General features: G+C 47.8%; 7 protein-coding genes across 7 annotated transcripts; 3 read left to right on the top strand and 4 right to left on the bottom strand.

Annotated features, from left to right (window-relative positions):
* Window positions 1-421: 421 nt before the first annotated feature.
* On the bottom strand, window positions 422-1,668 carry BDV37DRAFT_238588 (zinc-binding alcohol dehydrogenase family protein). The gene has a single exon (XM_032080857.1). It carries the CDS (start codon window positions 1,590-1,592, stop codon window positions 522-524), a length of 1,071 nt encoding a protein of 356 aa, XP_031945707.1. The 5' UTR covers window positions 1,593-1,668; the 3' UTR covers window positions 422-521.
* A 457-nt stretch (window positions 1,669-2,125) lies between these two features.
* Window positions 2,126-3,717, bottom strand: BDV37DRAFT_295917 (OSTA/TMEM184 family protein; the record flags this gene model as incomplete). The annotated part of the gene is made up of 6 exons (XM_032089991.1): window positions 2,126-2,675; window positions 2,740-2,889; window positions 2,952-3,077; window positions 3,139-3,391; window positions 3,450-3,597; window positions 3,654-3,717. 6 exons carry the CDS (start codon window positions 3,715-3,717, stop codon window positions 2,211-2,213), a joined length of 1,206 nt encoding a protein of 401 aa, XP_031945708.1. The 3' UTR covers window positions 2,126-2,210.
* A 787-nt stretch (window positions 3,718-4,504) lies between these two features.
* BDV37DRAFT_295920 (Zn(II)2Cys6 transcription factor domain-containing protein) lies at window positions 4,505-6,841 on the bottom strand (the record flags this gene model as incomplete). Its single annotated transcript, XM_032089992.1, has 2 exons — window positions 6,244-6,841; window positions 4,505-6,188 (listed from the first exon to the last, which is right to left on the bottom strand). The coding sequence occupies exons 1-2, from the start codon at window positions 6,798-6,800 to the stop codon at window positions 4,505-4,507; spliced, it is 2,241 nt and encodes a 746-aa protein (XP_031945709.1). The 5' UTR covers window positions 6,801-6,841.
* Window positions 6,842-7,711: 870 nt separating this feature from the next.
* BDV37DRAFT_268428 (FAD-dependent oxidoreductase) lies at window positions 7,712-9,655 on the top strand (the record flags this gene model as incomplete). Its single annotated transcript, XM_032084179.1, has 4 exons — window positions 7,712-7,774; window positions 7,838-8,226; window positions 8,278-8,482; window positions 8,540-9,655. The coding sequence occupies 4 exons, from the start codon at window positions 7,712-7,714 to the stop codon at window positions 9,653-9,655; spliced, it is 1,773 nt and encodes a 590-aa protein (XP_031945710.1).
* Window positions 9,656-10,230: 575 nt separating this feature from the next.
* On the bottom strand, window positions 10,231-11,070 carry BDV37DRAFT_278881 (uncharacterized protein; the record flags this gene model as incomplete). Its single annotated transcript, XM_032086184.1, has 2 exons — window positions 10,231-10,552; window positions 10,610-11,070. The coding sequence occupies 2 exons, from the start codon at window positions 11,068-11,070 to the stop codon at window positions 10,231-10,233; spliced, it is 783 nt and encodes a 260-aa protein (XP_031945711.1).
* A 1,116-nt stretch (window positions 11,071-12,186) lies between these two features.
* On the top strand, window positions 12,187-13,173 carry BDV37DRAFT_278882 (uncharacterized protein; the record flags this gene model as incomplete). Its single annotated transcript, XM_032086185.1, has 3 exons — window positions 12,187-12,748; window positions 12,814-13,052; window positions 13,111-13,173. 3 exons carry the CDS (start codon window positions 12,187-12,189, stop codon window positions 13,171-13,173), a joined length of 864 nt encoding a protein of 287 aa, XP_031945712.1.
* A 1,041-nt stretch (window positions 13,174-14,214) lies between these two features.
* BDV37DRAFT_278883 (uncharacterized protein) lies at window positions 14,215-14,895 on the top strand (the record flags this gene model as incomplete). Its single annotated transcript, XM_032086186.1, has 2 exons — window positions 14,215-14,625; window positions 14,680-14,895. 2 exons carry the CDS (start codon window positions 14,215-14,217, stop codon window positions 14,893-14,895), a joined length of 627 nt encoding a protein of 208 aa, XP_031945713.1.
* Between the last annotated feature and the right edge of the window lie 610 nt (window positions 14,896-15,505).

Genomic DNA, 15,505 nt, shown 5'->3' on the forward strand with positions numbered 1-15,505 from the left:
TTATTAGGGCTTATTTGTCCCAGCCACTAATTAGAACCCTGTGTTGGCCACTCTCTTTCTACTATGAGATAGGGCGTCTGGTTATCCAGCTGGGTTGGGTATAGAGCACAACACAAACAGGGGTCATACCTCCAGAACTTGATATCAGTGATTTTCTCTTCTTTTCCTTCTTATTATAAGTCACAGATCGATCTCTTTTCTATGTAGTCGCGTACTTTACTCTTTCAGCTTAAGACAGAAAAAATGGTCTGTTTTATGGAAAAGCATGGAGATACGAGAAATGCCTGATGTTATACGTCAAACTCTTATTTTCTTGGCTTTATAGCAAATAAAATCAGAGTAGTTGGCTAGGAAACTTACGATGACGTGCAAATATAAGCTTTAGCCAAGTGACTGAAGCTTTGCAAGAGGCTTCTACGAATGAGAGCAGAGAAGGTCCATAATTATAAAAGTTGAAGGAAATACAGAAGAAAACTATTGAATCCGCTTAATACAAATAATGCAAGTATGTACTTTCATGCTTAGTTTGCGCCTTCATTAGGGCGGAATACAACCTTCTCGCCAGAGACACCCTCCTTATTCTTCGCAAGCGCTTGTTCCACGGCATTCAGTCCCCCTTGAACCAGATGCACTCGGTTGGGGACAAAAAGCTTCTTAGCGATATAGCCATCCTCACCACCGAGATGTTTCGCCAAAGGTTCACTCAGATAACGCAACGCTGGGTTGCTACCCAATCCCAAGACCTGCTTGACTGCAACCTTTGGCTCCTTGGACTGACCAAGGGCAATAGCATCAGAGTCGGCACCCTGGACCGTCACAATCTTATCGGCGCCTTGGGTAGCCTGGACAATCTCAACACCCAATGCCTGCGTCGCTTTCACCGAGATAGCATCGAACACGAATTCCAAAGGCAATCCGCCGATCGCCGCCTTGAAATCCTCAGGGCTCGAATGGGCCCGGTCCAGCACCACATGTGCGCCCAACTTCTTGAGGCACTCGTGGTTTTGCGGGCTGGCGTTGGTCACGATCCTTTCAAAGCCCGACAGCCTGGCGAGTTGAATGGCATATTGGCCCACGGACGAGGCACCTCCGATGATCACGATGGCTTTGCCCTTTCCGACCTGCGGGCCATTCGCGTCCCACGGTGGGGTCAACCCGTGGCCAGACTGGTCGTAGAATGCCGTGACAACCGCCACGGTCGCGAGGCTGATGCCCGCCGCTTGGTCGTCGCTGATGCTGCTGGGCGTTTTGGAGACCAGGCTGGCCGGCATCTTGCAGTATTGTTGGAAGGTCGACGAGTCATATCTGCCAATGATCCCCTGGAAGAATACCCGATCGCCAACGGCGAAATTGGAAACATCGGCTCCGACGGCAACAATCTCTCCCGCGGCATCGGATCCTAACACGGCTGGGTACTCTTTGATAAAGACGTTGTAGTCACGGATCTTCCAGTCGACCGGGTTGATGGCCGTGGCGGTGATTTTGATCGCTACTTCGCCCGATTCCAGTGGTTGCAATGAGCGGTTGGAAATGACATGTTGGGCGTGTGGCTCGTTGACCGTGGCCGCGAGGAATGTGTCGGGGACAGGCATCTTGTGGTTTTATCAGGACAGTGTACTGTAACAGCAATAGTAATTAGAGATATAACAGTCAACTGTTAAAAACACGAACGTAGCAATTAATATATCAACGAGAAGGCAAATGTCACGTCGCTGAAAACATCGTCATTGTCGCCGGCGCTGATGAATCGCTGACTAATATCACTAGTATCACTAATCCAATAAAATCCCTAATTTTCTATCACTAATCGTGTTCACTCATCTTTATTACGTCTTCCATTTGGACGTGGGTTAAACATTTTTCCCCGCCATGTTCATCAGATCCAGATGCATCTAGATACATCTATGGGCCACCGTTCAGGAGTCGTTCCCAGAGTCAATGGTAGCTGGCATAGAATATCCATGGTAATACTACTAGAACCATCATGGTTAGGCTCTATTCACTTTCACGGAGACAGCGCTATATAGGCGTAATCACGATATATAGTAGAGCTTGGACAACACAAAACATATACAAGAACACCAAGACGAACTAGCAGCCTATCTACTCCACAATCAAAGACACTAATGGCAATAAGCTACACAAACATGGTTTCCACCTCCCTAATCACATCCCCCACAATAGATATTGATTTCCCTGAATTTGCCTCGTCAAGCCAAGGTCCTCATTCCCGCCTCACCACTATCATACCTCGTCTCATATCCCGCCATCTCGTCCTCCTGCGCCTGCTCCTTCACACGAGCCTTCTGCACAGCCCGCGCACTATGAATCATAACATAAGCCGACCTGACATCCCGTAGCAGCTCCAGCGGATTCAAATAGACAGCCCAGGCATATAATCCCCAGGGCCCACCTTGGTAGCGTTTCCGGGATCCGCTCAACAAGGTCTCCTCGTTGCCGTCAGACTCGATGGCCTGGTATTCTTGGGGTCGGAGGGCGCGCACCGAAGTTGAGATCTCGTAGGGTTTTGTGCGGTAGGCATAGAGGACTAGGAAGGAGAGCGGCACCATCTGCACGCAGATTACCATTGTCGGGAGGCCCATCATCACGTCGATGTAGGTCATTGAGGCGGTGGGTTTGAGAACTTTTGTTCCTGTAAGGATGAGAAAAAGGATCTGAGTGGTTGTTAGGTATATCTTTCTCCAATGTTTCTTTTCTTGGGGTGAATGAAAAGCCGACCTTCTCCAGGAGAACTACTCCAACGATCAGCTTGAATGCCATCAGCTTGAGGAGTGGCCTGTGCTCGGTCATGTATCCCTTCATGTTCATATAAAATTGGAGGATGGCGTTGATGGCTATTGATGTCGATAATGAGGTGATCACTTGCAGCTAATCATTTTTATCAGCTACAATTCGAGGATACAATGCAATTATGGCAAGATAGTACATACCCAAACGTGAGCGAAATGAGGTGCGGTACTGTCCAGACAGTAGATGTGTAATGACTGGGTCACCACTTGGGAGACAGCGGCAACCCAGGTGATGATTGGGTATTGAAGCACAGAGTACCAAGTCAACTGTAATCAAACAACTGGTCAGTAATTCCTTCATTTCAAGTTCTACTGGTGAAAGACTTACACTCAAGAACGCAAGACCATCCCTTTTCTTCTTCGGCTGCCACTGTCTTTTCGTCTCCAGTGAAGAAAAGAACTCCACTTTACTCTTATCATTGGGAGCCATGAAGTCGCAGAGTAGCATGAGGAAGGCATATAGAGCGACACCCTGGAGCACCTCGGTGAAACCTTGGAGGTAGATGTAGGAATTTGGAAAGCAGATGGAGATGAAGGACAGGACTTGGTAGGAGGGGATGAGGTTGCAAATTCGCATTATTCTGTCAGCAAATTATATTAGCATCGCAGAGGCCTTTCCACGTGGTCGAGGCTCTTTACTTGAGTTGTTCGTTCGGATTGCTCATGCGCATCGCATGTCGTCCCATCAGGCCCAAGATCAAGATTAATACGATCGCAGTGCAGCACCCGGATACGATCATGTTGAATTGGTAGAATATGAGCTTTCCCACGAAGGGGCCACCGCCGCCTGTTGACTTGTCCGTAAGTCCGTTATGTATAGGAGAGTATGTAGCTATCACTCACTTTGTTCAAGATGGTCAGGTATGGGACAGCCAGAGCTGCCTGCTCTTGGATTGAGAATGCCCATGTTGTATAGTACTCAACCGACGACGCTGAAGGAATAGCTTTTTTAAATAAAATGAAATATAGAAAACGAGTGCAGTGTCAACTTATCTTATATCTACCGCCATCATCAAATCCTCACCCAAACTTGACATTCTGCAATATGAAAGTAGGTAGCCTTGTGAATTCCCTAGTCAGGTTGGAGCCAAAGCCCAGCTCAACCCTAACAGCCTCACATTGCTTAACTTCCAACACCGCTGGATAGGAAGCCTGGCGAGATCGTCGCGATGACTCCGCCACGCGCATTTGGGAGCGCAAATAAGCCTTTGATCGGCGTTGTGCAAACTAATTGCCCTTGTTGAGTCCACTCGCCAAGCGATTGGTAGAGCCGATCGGTGGAGCCAGTATGCTTAATTTGCGCGAACTTGCGCTGTCGGTCTAGGAGTAGAAAAATAATTGCGCGGTCTATAATTTGCGCGGTCTATACTCTGTAACTTGCGCTTAGTTTAGAGAGTGATATTATTCAATTAATGGTGAATTTAAAAATAGATTTATTTGCTCGTAAAGTTAAGTATCGAAAAATTATATACACATCGGAGGTAGACACGCCCACACTACCCTAATAATCTGCACATCTATGGAATGATACACTATGATGACCTTCAGGATGAAGTAATTGTATTATCATGTAAAACAATCTAAAAAGTCGTAACTCGTCAAATCGTAATTGAGAAGACAGGGCTCCATCTCCAACTCCATGGAATATACGAAACCCGACCTCCCGTACTGGCATTTGCTACCTTCCTCGAGGTTTACGGTGTAAATGATAACATACTGTCATCGAGCCCAGTAGTCGTGCCCGGGAAATCCGCAGTGTTAGGAAGATCAGTCGTCGTATTCGAAAAGTCGGTTGTAGATAGCGGTAGACTCCAGTCAAACGTATTCTGCAGTTGAGGAACACGGTCCACTGTATGGGGATATGGCCACAGGTTCCATGCCTCGAAAGAACTGAACTGCATGGTGGGCACAGGGGTTTCAGTAATTGCGGGTGTATTTACCACACCCATGGCCTTGTCCCAGTCCTTGACCAGAGAAGCCTGCAGTTTCAAACTGTTCATCAAATCACACAGTCCGTAGACCATCTTGCTGCTTGCGGCGTACACGCAGCCACTTCTAAAGGCAGCCTCTAGCGAGTTTCCTTGGGCCACCCTGGCTGCTAGCTGATGGGCACATTGTGTGAAAAGGTCGAGTTGTTTGTCAAAGCTGGAATGCAGTCTTCCAGAAGCCTTGAATCGAATGAGGTTATTTTCGACGATATTCTTGCATTGGTTCACAATCTCCATTACTATTGGACGGACTGGCGCAATGTAGTTGTTGCCACCCAGCGTTATTGTCGTGCACTCCATAAATTTGGCCAGAATCCCTTGCAGCTTGTCTGGATACCGTCCCCCAAAATGGCGCAGGAATTTGAAGAAATGCGAGGCCCTTTCAGAGTCAGGGGTTGTCATCAGGGAGTTAATGACGGTATTACCCATCTGGGTAGCCTCTTCCCGGAGAATTTCCATGTTATTCTGCGGTTGATCCTTCTGTGCCCTTGCTTGAAGGACTGATGTAAAGAACAACCCGAGGCCAAGCATCCTGGCAATCACACCATGGAAACGCAGCTCGAGAAGTGAGCACATGGCCATGAGCTCATTCTGCTGTCCAGCTTCAGCTGCCTCTGACAGGAACTCATACACAGAATTGATTTCCGCGAGGCATTTCTTTTCGCCCTCTTCGACAACGATAAACAACCGATTGGGATTCATCCAGCATTGCCTCGAGTTTGCCATCGCCTCGATCTGCATATAGGTTGCTGTAGTCCATTTGATATGGAAGATCATGATTGGTGAACAGGGTCTTGTTTGCAACAGGACCTGGTAGGAGTCGATATGCGGCTGCATCCGTTGGAGGACCTGCCGGTAGGCATGCAGTGTCATTGTCAGAAAGTCCCCCAGAAGGAATTCCTCGGCGATCAGCTGAAGTCCCTGGATAGACAGGATAAGCTCACGCTCCATCTCCACACTGTCAATGGCAGTTGTCTCCATGAATGGCATGCTCCCTGGCTCGGGTAATAATCTTAGCCGCTCTGCGATCCGGTATGCAAGGGTAATATACAGCTCGGCTTTAAAGGATTGAGGTGCCACCCTTTTTGATGTGGCCAAGGCCGTTGGCTTGAATGTCGATAAAAAGCGACAAAGAACAATAGAGTCGATATGGGTGGGAGGACTGAAGATGAACTCCTGGCCGTATGACGAAACCGCTTGCTGTAGACTGTCTTTGAGAGACGCATTCCGACGGCGAACCTCCTCTGAGCCTTCACAAGCAGTCAGACAGAGCACTGCAAAGAGCAGCTTGGTGGCGACATTATTGGTCTTGGGGTCGGTTGACAACAAGCGCTCTCTCAAATGGACCAGGCTAGGCATCCCCAGAAAGAAGAGACGCTGCCATACTAATCTACTAACGGCGTTAGCGAGTTGACAAGATCAGGACATTTCTCAGCGGATTCTACAAATTGTCAAGTGTGATAGCGAGGTCATGGCTCACTATATCTGTTAGAGGAGTGCTCCACATTGACATCAATTGAATGTCCGCGCCGAAAGAAGCGTCCTTGGCCAACACCCCCGCGATGAAAGTGCTCGTGTTGGCCATAGAATGGTAAAGATCATCGTCGACGTATGAGAGATTGGTGGCATCTCGCGATCTTTGCAGCATGAGGTTGTCGTCTATCGCGCCCGAGAAAAGATACTGCCGGATCGAGTCCGAGAGGCTGGATGCTTTCTCCTCATGCGGGGAATTGGGCGGGTCCCGCTGGGGCGATTTGCTAGCAATATTTGCGCGTTTTGCGCGCTTCGCTGGTGGACGTCCTAGAAAGTTGCGCTCGATAATGCATTCTAGATCGAGATTGCGACATCGTTCACAGCTTGTTGCTTCGGGCTGTGGAGTGCCCAGTGGGCCCAAGTCGACGGACGAAGGCAGCACGCATTTAATTTTGCGCGCTCTGCAGCCGCGACAGATTAAACGAGCATATCTGCCTCTCGGGCCTCGTTCGGTCTTTTGCTCTTGCATTTATCGATATCGTGTCTCGCAGAAGATGTATAGAGTAGAAAGGATATGAGATCGTGGAGGGGCTACAGGTTGACGTTTGAAAAGGGCCTCATGTCTGACTGATCTGACTGATCTGCACCAGCTGGACAAATTCCGACACGGCTAATCATATCAAAGTTTCGGGCGTATTGTGGGCCCTGACTCTATTCTAGGTATAGATAGACCTACTATGGAAGCCTTGTCTGCCGCACTGATGGGTAGTGGGCCAAGCGAAACTGCTGGTGTACATAAGCACTCAGTTAGCTAGGTAGTCCATCGAAGTCCGTAAAGAGCGAACCAGTCACACTGATCTCTACCTCTACTCAGTTCTTTGGGCCTTGTGAGATACCTGTAAGGAGAAATATCACAGTATGGTGACTCCTGTTAGGTCAGCTCCGCAAAACGTAGCCGTCATGGATGTGAGGATAGGGACCAAGTGTTAAAATTAGGTCTAAGATTCTATTATCATTATGAATCAAGCTTATTATCCATACCGGGCCCAATACACCGGCAGTTCGAGCCAGGCCTGACGGGGCCTGACGGTCGGCTTTCCGACGCTCGATTTCTCCCTAGGCGTAAGCCCCATAGCATCGCAGGTCTTTCAAAGTCTGGTACATGGCGCGATGTTGATACAGCACCCCACGACTCAGCCCTATGCTGCAAATATTAGCCATGCAGGGCGCCTAAATAACAATACTATTGCGGGAATTCAAGGTGTGGCGCAATAATTTCCGCTCTGTGTCGGGTGGCTCTAGGCGCAATATATTGCGCTGCTTACGGCGTCACTGGCTAGTGGGCGAGCAGAGAGACAAATATAAAGATTCACTAATATTCTGAAGGCTACATGCTTGAAATTATTCAACAACAATATCTGAGGACAATTTGACACCAATATGCTTCTTAAAAGTGTCTTGCTCCTGGCTGCAGCACAGTCTGTCTTTGCCAAGTGTAAATGTGTATGTTATCGACGATTCATGTCTTTGAGTGAGAGCTCCATATCTAACTTTCTGAGAATAAAGACCCCTACCGACGATTGCTGGCCCTCTGTGGACACATGGAATACCCTCAACAGCTCCGTGAACGGAAAACTTGCACGCAATGAACCCATTGCCAGGCCCTGCTATCACGGCCCAGGCTACAGCTCCGAGCGCTGTCAGAGCATCAGTTCCAACTGGACAAGCAATGTTTACCAGGCAACTTTCCCGATTGGATATAGCTATCCACTTGTGGAAAGCTGTCCCCCTATTAATGCCACGGTGGCTGGCTACCCACAGTGCGACCTGGGCAACTATCCTGTGTACACCGTCAAGGCGACAACGGCGGCTGATGTTGCTGCCGGGATTCAGTTTGCAAACGACAATAATGTGAGATTGGTTATTAAGAACACTGGCCATGATATCTCGCAGCGGTAAGGGCTTAAAGTGGAGTTTTACGAGGGTTTGAATACTGACGATACCAGATCGCAAGGATACGGCAGTCTATCCATTTGGATCAAGTCTATAAAAGATGGACTCCATTTTCACAAAACGTTCGTTCCTTCCAATGGATCATGCCCATCCAACTGGACTGGAAGTGCAATTACCGTGGGCGGCGGATACGTGTGGCAGGACGTATACGACTTTGCCGGCGAGCACGGCGTCATCGCTGTTGGTGGAGCAGATCCAGTAAGCTCATCACTGTCTCAGGCCAGACATTATCTCAGCAGACTAACCATAGTCCAGACTGTCGGTGCTATTGGAGGCTTCATGCAGGGAGCCGGCCATGGCCCCGTGAGCCACTTCTTCGGACTCGCAGCAGACCAGGTTCTGGAATACAAGGTGGTACTGGCATCGGGGGAGCTTGTCACCGCCAATGCATGCCAGTATACAGACCTGTTCACTGCTCTCCGTGGAGGAGGTGGAGGCACCTACGGCGTGGTCCTATCGGCCACGATCAAGGCCCACCCAACGCGTCCTGTGCTGGGCCACAATTTAGACGTCATTGCACTGAATGGAAACAACGCTGCGGTTCTCAACGCGACGGGCAGAATCATGTCGAAATTGGCAGCTCTCTCGGATGCAGGGTATTCCGGTACTGCAATCCTCACGCCTTTACCTGGACCATTGGTATATACACATCCTTTCCTGAACCTACTTGAGAGCAATTCCACCGAGGCTGTAGAAAGTGCCAAAGACGCCATGAACCGGCTCATTCTAGATGACCTGCTCCCACACAACGGAACCTCATATCTGGTGTTATCCACCTTCACCAGCTACCCTTCGTTCCATGCATACTACTCCAGCACCCACCACACAACCCCCGGTTCGAATAGACCGCTCATGGCGTCGCGGTTCTTTGACAAGCAAACACTGGAGTCTCCAAAGAACAATCTGACAAGCTTGCTCGAGACCGTCACCACTAACACCGTGCCCAACAGCAGCCTTTGGGCAACTCTGTTTAACATTGTCGCCGGCGGTAAAGTTCTTGAACCTGTACCTCATACCTCTATGAACCCGGCGTGGCGGAGAGCCCATCTCCTATTCCAGCAAATCGAGGTCTGGCCTGAAGATTTTGGCACCGAGGAGATTCAACAGTTTAGAAACCAGCTCACCAACAGAAAGCTGAAAGCGATGAAGGACATGGCTCCGGACATGGGCACCTATGTCAACGAAGCAGATCCGTACGACCCGGACTGGCGACAGGACTGGTTTGGAGACAAGTACGACTGGCTCGCATCGGTCAAGAAGAAGTACGACCCGGAAAACGTGTTTTGGTGCTGGCGATGCGTGGGAAACGAGGGCTGGGAAGAGGTGACGGGAGGTGCGTGGTTTGGACCGCTGTGCGAGACTGGGAAGTAGTTTAAGGCCTCAAGCAGATGGTTAGCCCACAATTCAGAAAAGGACCCACAGGATCACATAATGATGTATTCTTGTCTCGCTTGAATATTGTGTTTGCTCTGCATGTCTTGGCTAGTAGTCCCTGATCAGCCGGCCTGCCCATTGTGCTCTGCAGTTTCGATTCGATCATATACCACGCTGTAGCTAAGGCTACACAGTATATATAGTAAGTAGTATTCAGCGTGAGGGTCTATTCATCTATTGGATCGAGGACTTGTTATATATGGTTATATGGTAGATGAAAGGTACAAATTATGACATTTACCTTGACAGTCTTGCGAGACATTATTAGGGAATGAATATAGGTTTCCTATAATGACTTTTCTTAACTTTGATTTAATTGACAAGAGTAGCTCAGTAAGGAATTTATGTTCTTAGTCAGTTCAACAACCTCCCTCATGCTACTCGCGGTGTGTGATGCCATGTTGCTAAGCCTGCCAAGCCTCACCACCAGCAAGCAAGCAAGCAATATTCTAGCCATTTGAAAAAACGAAACCCGTCAGTAGGACAACAACACCAATCCATGTATCCCTTGATTAGCCTCTCCATGGGGGCTTATTTTCCTTCTTCGTAAACTGGTCGGATGGTGGCATTCTTCCTGGCTTCGGGTCTTTCTCACGCGTACTATCTGGCGGCATTCCTCCTGACGTCGGGCCTTTCGCAGGCTTACTGTACGGCGCGCGCCAGATATTGAACGCTTCCACGTACGGGCTCTCCTCATCGATCGCGAACGACGTCTTCGGGTCGGTGAAATCGAGCGCCGCAAGGTCCATCAGATAAAGCTTATTTGTCTGGGCATCGTAGTTAAGATAGCTGGGGTGTTGCTGGACCAGCTTATAGCCATTCTTGCGCATCATCCTACGAGATAACCAGCATTCGTTAGCAAATGAATCGGTACCAGATCTGTGGACTCACTCTAAGATATACGCAAGCTGAGTTCGGATACTGTCGAGCTGGCGATTGGTAAGCTCGTCTTGGATCTCATCGACGTCCTCTCCAGGGGGAAGTTGCATGGCAATAAAGTCAACATAGCCGCCGGGGAAAGGCATCCACTCTTCTTGGTCTTGAGTCTCATGGGCAAAATACTTTGGTCCAAGTCCACGTTCAGCCAAGAGCTTTATAGCCTGAACCTCGTAGCAGTAATGCTCTTCCGCGAACTCCTGAACCTCGCCTGGATCTTCGAAATCAAAGTCTTTCGGGTTTAGTTGGTAGCGTATCTTGAGCAAAGACTGTACTTTACTGTCCATGTTTTTGACTCTTGCTAAAACTTGGCGTTGACCCAGGTTTCGATCCAGGACCTCAGTGAGTTGCTCCTCAATCTGGAGCTTCCTCCCGTGGATATCGAAGACTCGTCCTTCCAAGGTGAAGTCCCACATGATGGGCTTGTTGTATGGCTTTGTGTTGATTGGAAATTAAGGTGCTTGTTATGATTTCCGATAGAACATGAAGTTGTGAGGTTTGAAGGTTTTTCTTGAGAGGGGAAAAAGCGGATATGGGTCACCAGCCGAATAAAATGAAGCCATCATTCACGATGACACCGAAATCATGTCACTACAAGTACGTCATCTAAAATGAATATGAATTCACTTTGAGGAAGCGAGAGTATTACCCACGCAAATATCCGATTCCACAGCTCCCGTTTGAGCTAGACGTAGTCTAGCGTCAATCACACACCGAGCAGCCTAGCATCTCTATTATATGAAGTAAATAGAGGGGGTACCTTCTGTGCTTCACAACTTTTTCCTCTCCTCACACCTCTTCATAACTTTGTCCTGCTGATGTTATTTTACACATATCACATAATAATATATCGGATCGAGACAGTCCAAAACTTGCAAACTAGACCAGTGAAGTGTCCAGCTGCGCGAAGCACAGTCAATGTACGTACGTCAATAATTAAAATCCTAATCGCCAATGTCCTTGGCTTATTCCTGCTTGGTACTGATGAGCCAAAGAGACAAAGTCCCCTTTATAACTTCTTAGTAAACAGTGAAAATAGCCCACTATTTCACAAGACACGGTTTTCAATTAACTTAACACCTAGGCTACAAGAAAGGGGAGTATACCGCTCTTAGGCCATACAAAGATATGCCGAACAGTCTAACTGTTGGCCCGCAGCCTTGATGGGATTCGGGGAACACCCCCTACTATAATAGCCTCCCCTTTATTTCTTGTACTTTCTCGACAATGTGTCAGAATTAGCTTCCATAAGCTTTAAATGCAAATACTCATGAGAAAGAAATGTGTTTAAAACACATTCAATACCAGAGTCTTAAGTAGGAATCAATCTAACTGTGAATACATATAATGCCTATGAATCTCGTCTCTTTCACACATCTAGGAAGCAGAGAGATAGATTCTTTTGGTACTCTAGGCGTATATAACTACCGTCTTAGCTACTCGTTCTACATAAGTTGGAAAGTTTCGTTGAGCAGAAGTGATATATCAAGCCTTTGCGTTGAACTCATTGACGATAACAATTGTCCGTAAACATGTCCTCATCATTGAAGCTGCCAATGGTCCATCGCCAATGCCTCTGGTCCCCCATTCCAAACTTGATTACTGTTCCAGGCTTCAGGACCTTGAAACCTGGTGGGTCCCAGTTTACACTGAAACCCACGCAGGTTCGGGACTGGCCAAATTTTACAAGGGAAATCAAGGAACTCCTAGGCCCATGCTGTGGCAAGTATGAGGCCTTTGTGCCTGTTATACCTCGAGAGGTCTTTGGCGTGGCCAACGAATTGGGGGTGCAGGGACGTTTTGTCAACAACGCCCTGCACCCCGTGGGCGAGATCGCCAACCTGCTAAGGTTAGGTGTCTGTTTTGGAGACCCACAATACGGTATAAACAGACGCCAGGATGAGATCAAGAAAGGGAAGAAGCGGAAGCACGGAGCGCAGAAGACAGACGGTGTGAAAGGCAAGCTTGTGCCGGATCTCGTCCTAGTAGATGGCAAGACACATGCCATCAGAGTACTAGGCGAGGTGAAGACTTTCTGGGCATTTACTCCCAAGAAGCATCAGACATGGCATGAGTTTATCTGCGACAAGCTAGGTCAGTAACCATGTGCTGGCATGTATCTAGATTCTCTATGCTGACTGTAGTTTCGATACGTATAGGTCAGCTTGCCAGGTATATGGACGACCACTATACTCGGTACGGATTTTTTACAATCTACGAGTATACGTGGTTCGTCAAGCGAATTGACGACACCCACTTTGCCATGTCCCCACCTATAAGCACAACAGCACAGTCATCTGCAAATAGCGTTTCACTGCGAGAATGTCTTCTTGCGATAGCCCTTAGGGCTTCAGATGATAGAGCAAGCTACTACGGTACAAGGCACGGTTCGAAATTGGTAGGGCTACCACGTGGCACTCTCGAAATTTCACATTGTTGCTAATATCTCTGACCAGACTGTTCGTGGATACCGGCCTATGCGTATAGATCGCAGGGTGAGGCTGAAGCGGGCTCAGTAAAAATACTTTCGGCCAGGAATACATTTTGGAAGTTCTCCACTCTTAAATTTTACTTAGTGGTTAATAGAAATACGCACTTTTTCTGACACTGGTTTTAATCTAATTCAGATAGTTAGCTAACTTAGGATCCTGGTTGATTGCCACAACGCCTTCTCTCCTAGATCCATATCCAGTTGAAAGATCTAACTTGAGTTTGTCTTTACATTTATTGCTATATTACCCCTATCTATTTCATTCATATAATGGAGGCACTAGACTGCTCAATGTGCGATTGAGCCTGGGCTGCATCTGGGAATGAAACGCAAGATGATATCTGAGATACTGTGACTCAGTGCAGTACCATGGTTGTCATCCTGTCATTTCTTCGTTTTCTATTAATTCTGGTCTACTGAGTTAGTATTGACTGTTGGCACTAGATTAACTTAATATTTTTGATAAAACCCCAGTTTGAATATTCATTTCATAGCTATATTCCCACACCCTCGCCTCTGTCCACTGCTACTAGGATTTTCTTTCTCTCCTCTCCTCTCTATCCAGATATTTCATCTTCTCCATCTGTCCATCTGTCTCTCGTTCCAACTGCGCCTTCTGAACTGTTCCTTACCCCTCTATACACCATCCCCGGGTCATCTTCTATGCCTTTCTCGGTCAAGCACTGAGTGAGTGTCGGAGCCACTCCAAAATCAACTCCTAAATCTTACGGGTCACGTGGATTTCAACCTATACTAAACATCACCAGCTTCTTTTTCTTCTCTTTCCACTCAAAGTCTTCCACACTCCACTGAGCCATACTCCTCTCAGCAACGTATTTCCTACTGTTTTACTTCTAGAGCACATAGTCCAATCTTGGGCGTGTTAACTTTGTCGGCTTGGCTCTGCGAACAATGGCCTCATTCTGTGGCTCATCCTTGTGTCCTTCCGCAGATTCAAGCCCATACCCTATCCTCCTTGGGCTCCTCTCTCCCTTTCAGGCTATCTCAGTAAGCTTCCTATCCTATTCATGAAACATGTTCACTGGTACTAACATTGGAAGCCTTAGTAATGGCGTCAGTAATCCACGACCAGTTCAAAGCCACGCTCCAGGCGGCGATGCAGCAGAAAAGCGGCGACTACAAGAACGTCTACCCGATTACTGTCAGATGGGTGAAGGATGACACGGATGCCGGTAGAGGTGCCGAGCACTTTCGGAAAATGCTCAAAGACCTTGATGTTGGACGAGCCGATGAGCTTATTATTTGCGCTGATGACCCTGCACCCAGGTTCACGTTTGAAAAAGCCTGGGTCAAGTTCCTCGGAAACGCCATAGCTGAAACTGAACGCAACTTGGTGATCTTTCATTATGCGGGTCACGGAATGACAAAGACTGGAAGCTTTGTTTGTGCAGACACAAGAGCGGCCAAGAAGACCATCAATGCGAACCGCTACCTCCTACGAGGCGTCAAAGACCCTCACGTTATGTCCTATTCAATCAATACGGATATATTGCTTATTCTTGACTTCTGCTAGGCTCACACCGCCACTCGCGCGCCAGCCATCCCACGCCGAGTGGTCGAAGTGCTCGCGGCGACAAGCATAACAACACCTCTTGCAAGATCTGGACCCGATAACACATTCAATGGAAAGCTTGCTGGTGAAGTTGCTCGGCGAAAGAGACAAGGCCACAAACATGTCGAATTTGCCGATGTCTTTCAGAGCCTCAGAAGCCGTGCGGATAAGGTGTAGCCTACACATGCCGTGCTGGTTGGTGTCTCATCCACCTGTCTGCCCTTGAACGGGCCTAAGATCATTGATCCCACCGCTATCGCTGCGAGTTACACAGCCATTTTCAGTGTAAATGTTGCGAATGATCAGACCGCTGAAGAGATCAGGCAGCTCACCGCATGGATGCGCAACCTGCCGCCCTTCACGGGGTTGGCCTTCGACAGTGTGTTTCGCAAGTCAATTTCTACATGAAGCAGGATCATGCGCGCTACGGTTTTATTATAACCGATCGTGAACTTGCCACTATCTGGAGGCTCGATAGAAATGGCAATTTGTATCTAAAGAAAGTATAACTACAGAATCTCAGTTATCAATTGGACGCAGAGTTCTCTCTAAAACGTTGTATGTACAACTCACTAGTATAACTATGACAACAGTGGGACATGCAGCTATATAAATAGAGCAACATATTCTGTATTAGCAAGAAACTTACAGTTACTATTTGCATTTAACTATAGGGCAGATCATAGCAAGCACTACATATACTCAACTGAATATCAATAAAACAACAATTGCAGGAAAGCAAAGCTATAATATCAGAGAAGACATTAGGAAAGTCCATCTACCTTCC

The sequence above is a fragment of the Aspergillus pseudonomiae genome (assembly GCF_009193645.1).
Source record: "Aspergillus pseudonomiae strain CBS 119388 unplaced genomic scaffold BDV37scaffold_6, whole genome shotgun sequence".
In the NCBI taxonomy this organism is placed as follows: domain Eukaryota; kingdom Fungi; phylum Ascomycota; class Eurotiomycetes; order Eurotiales; family Aspergillaceae; genus Aspergillus; species Aspergillus pseudonomiae.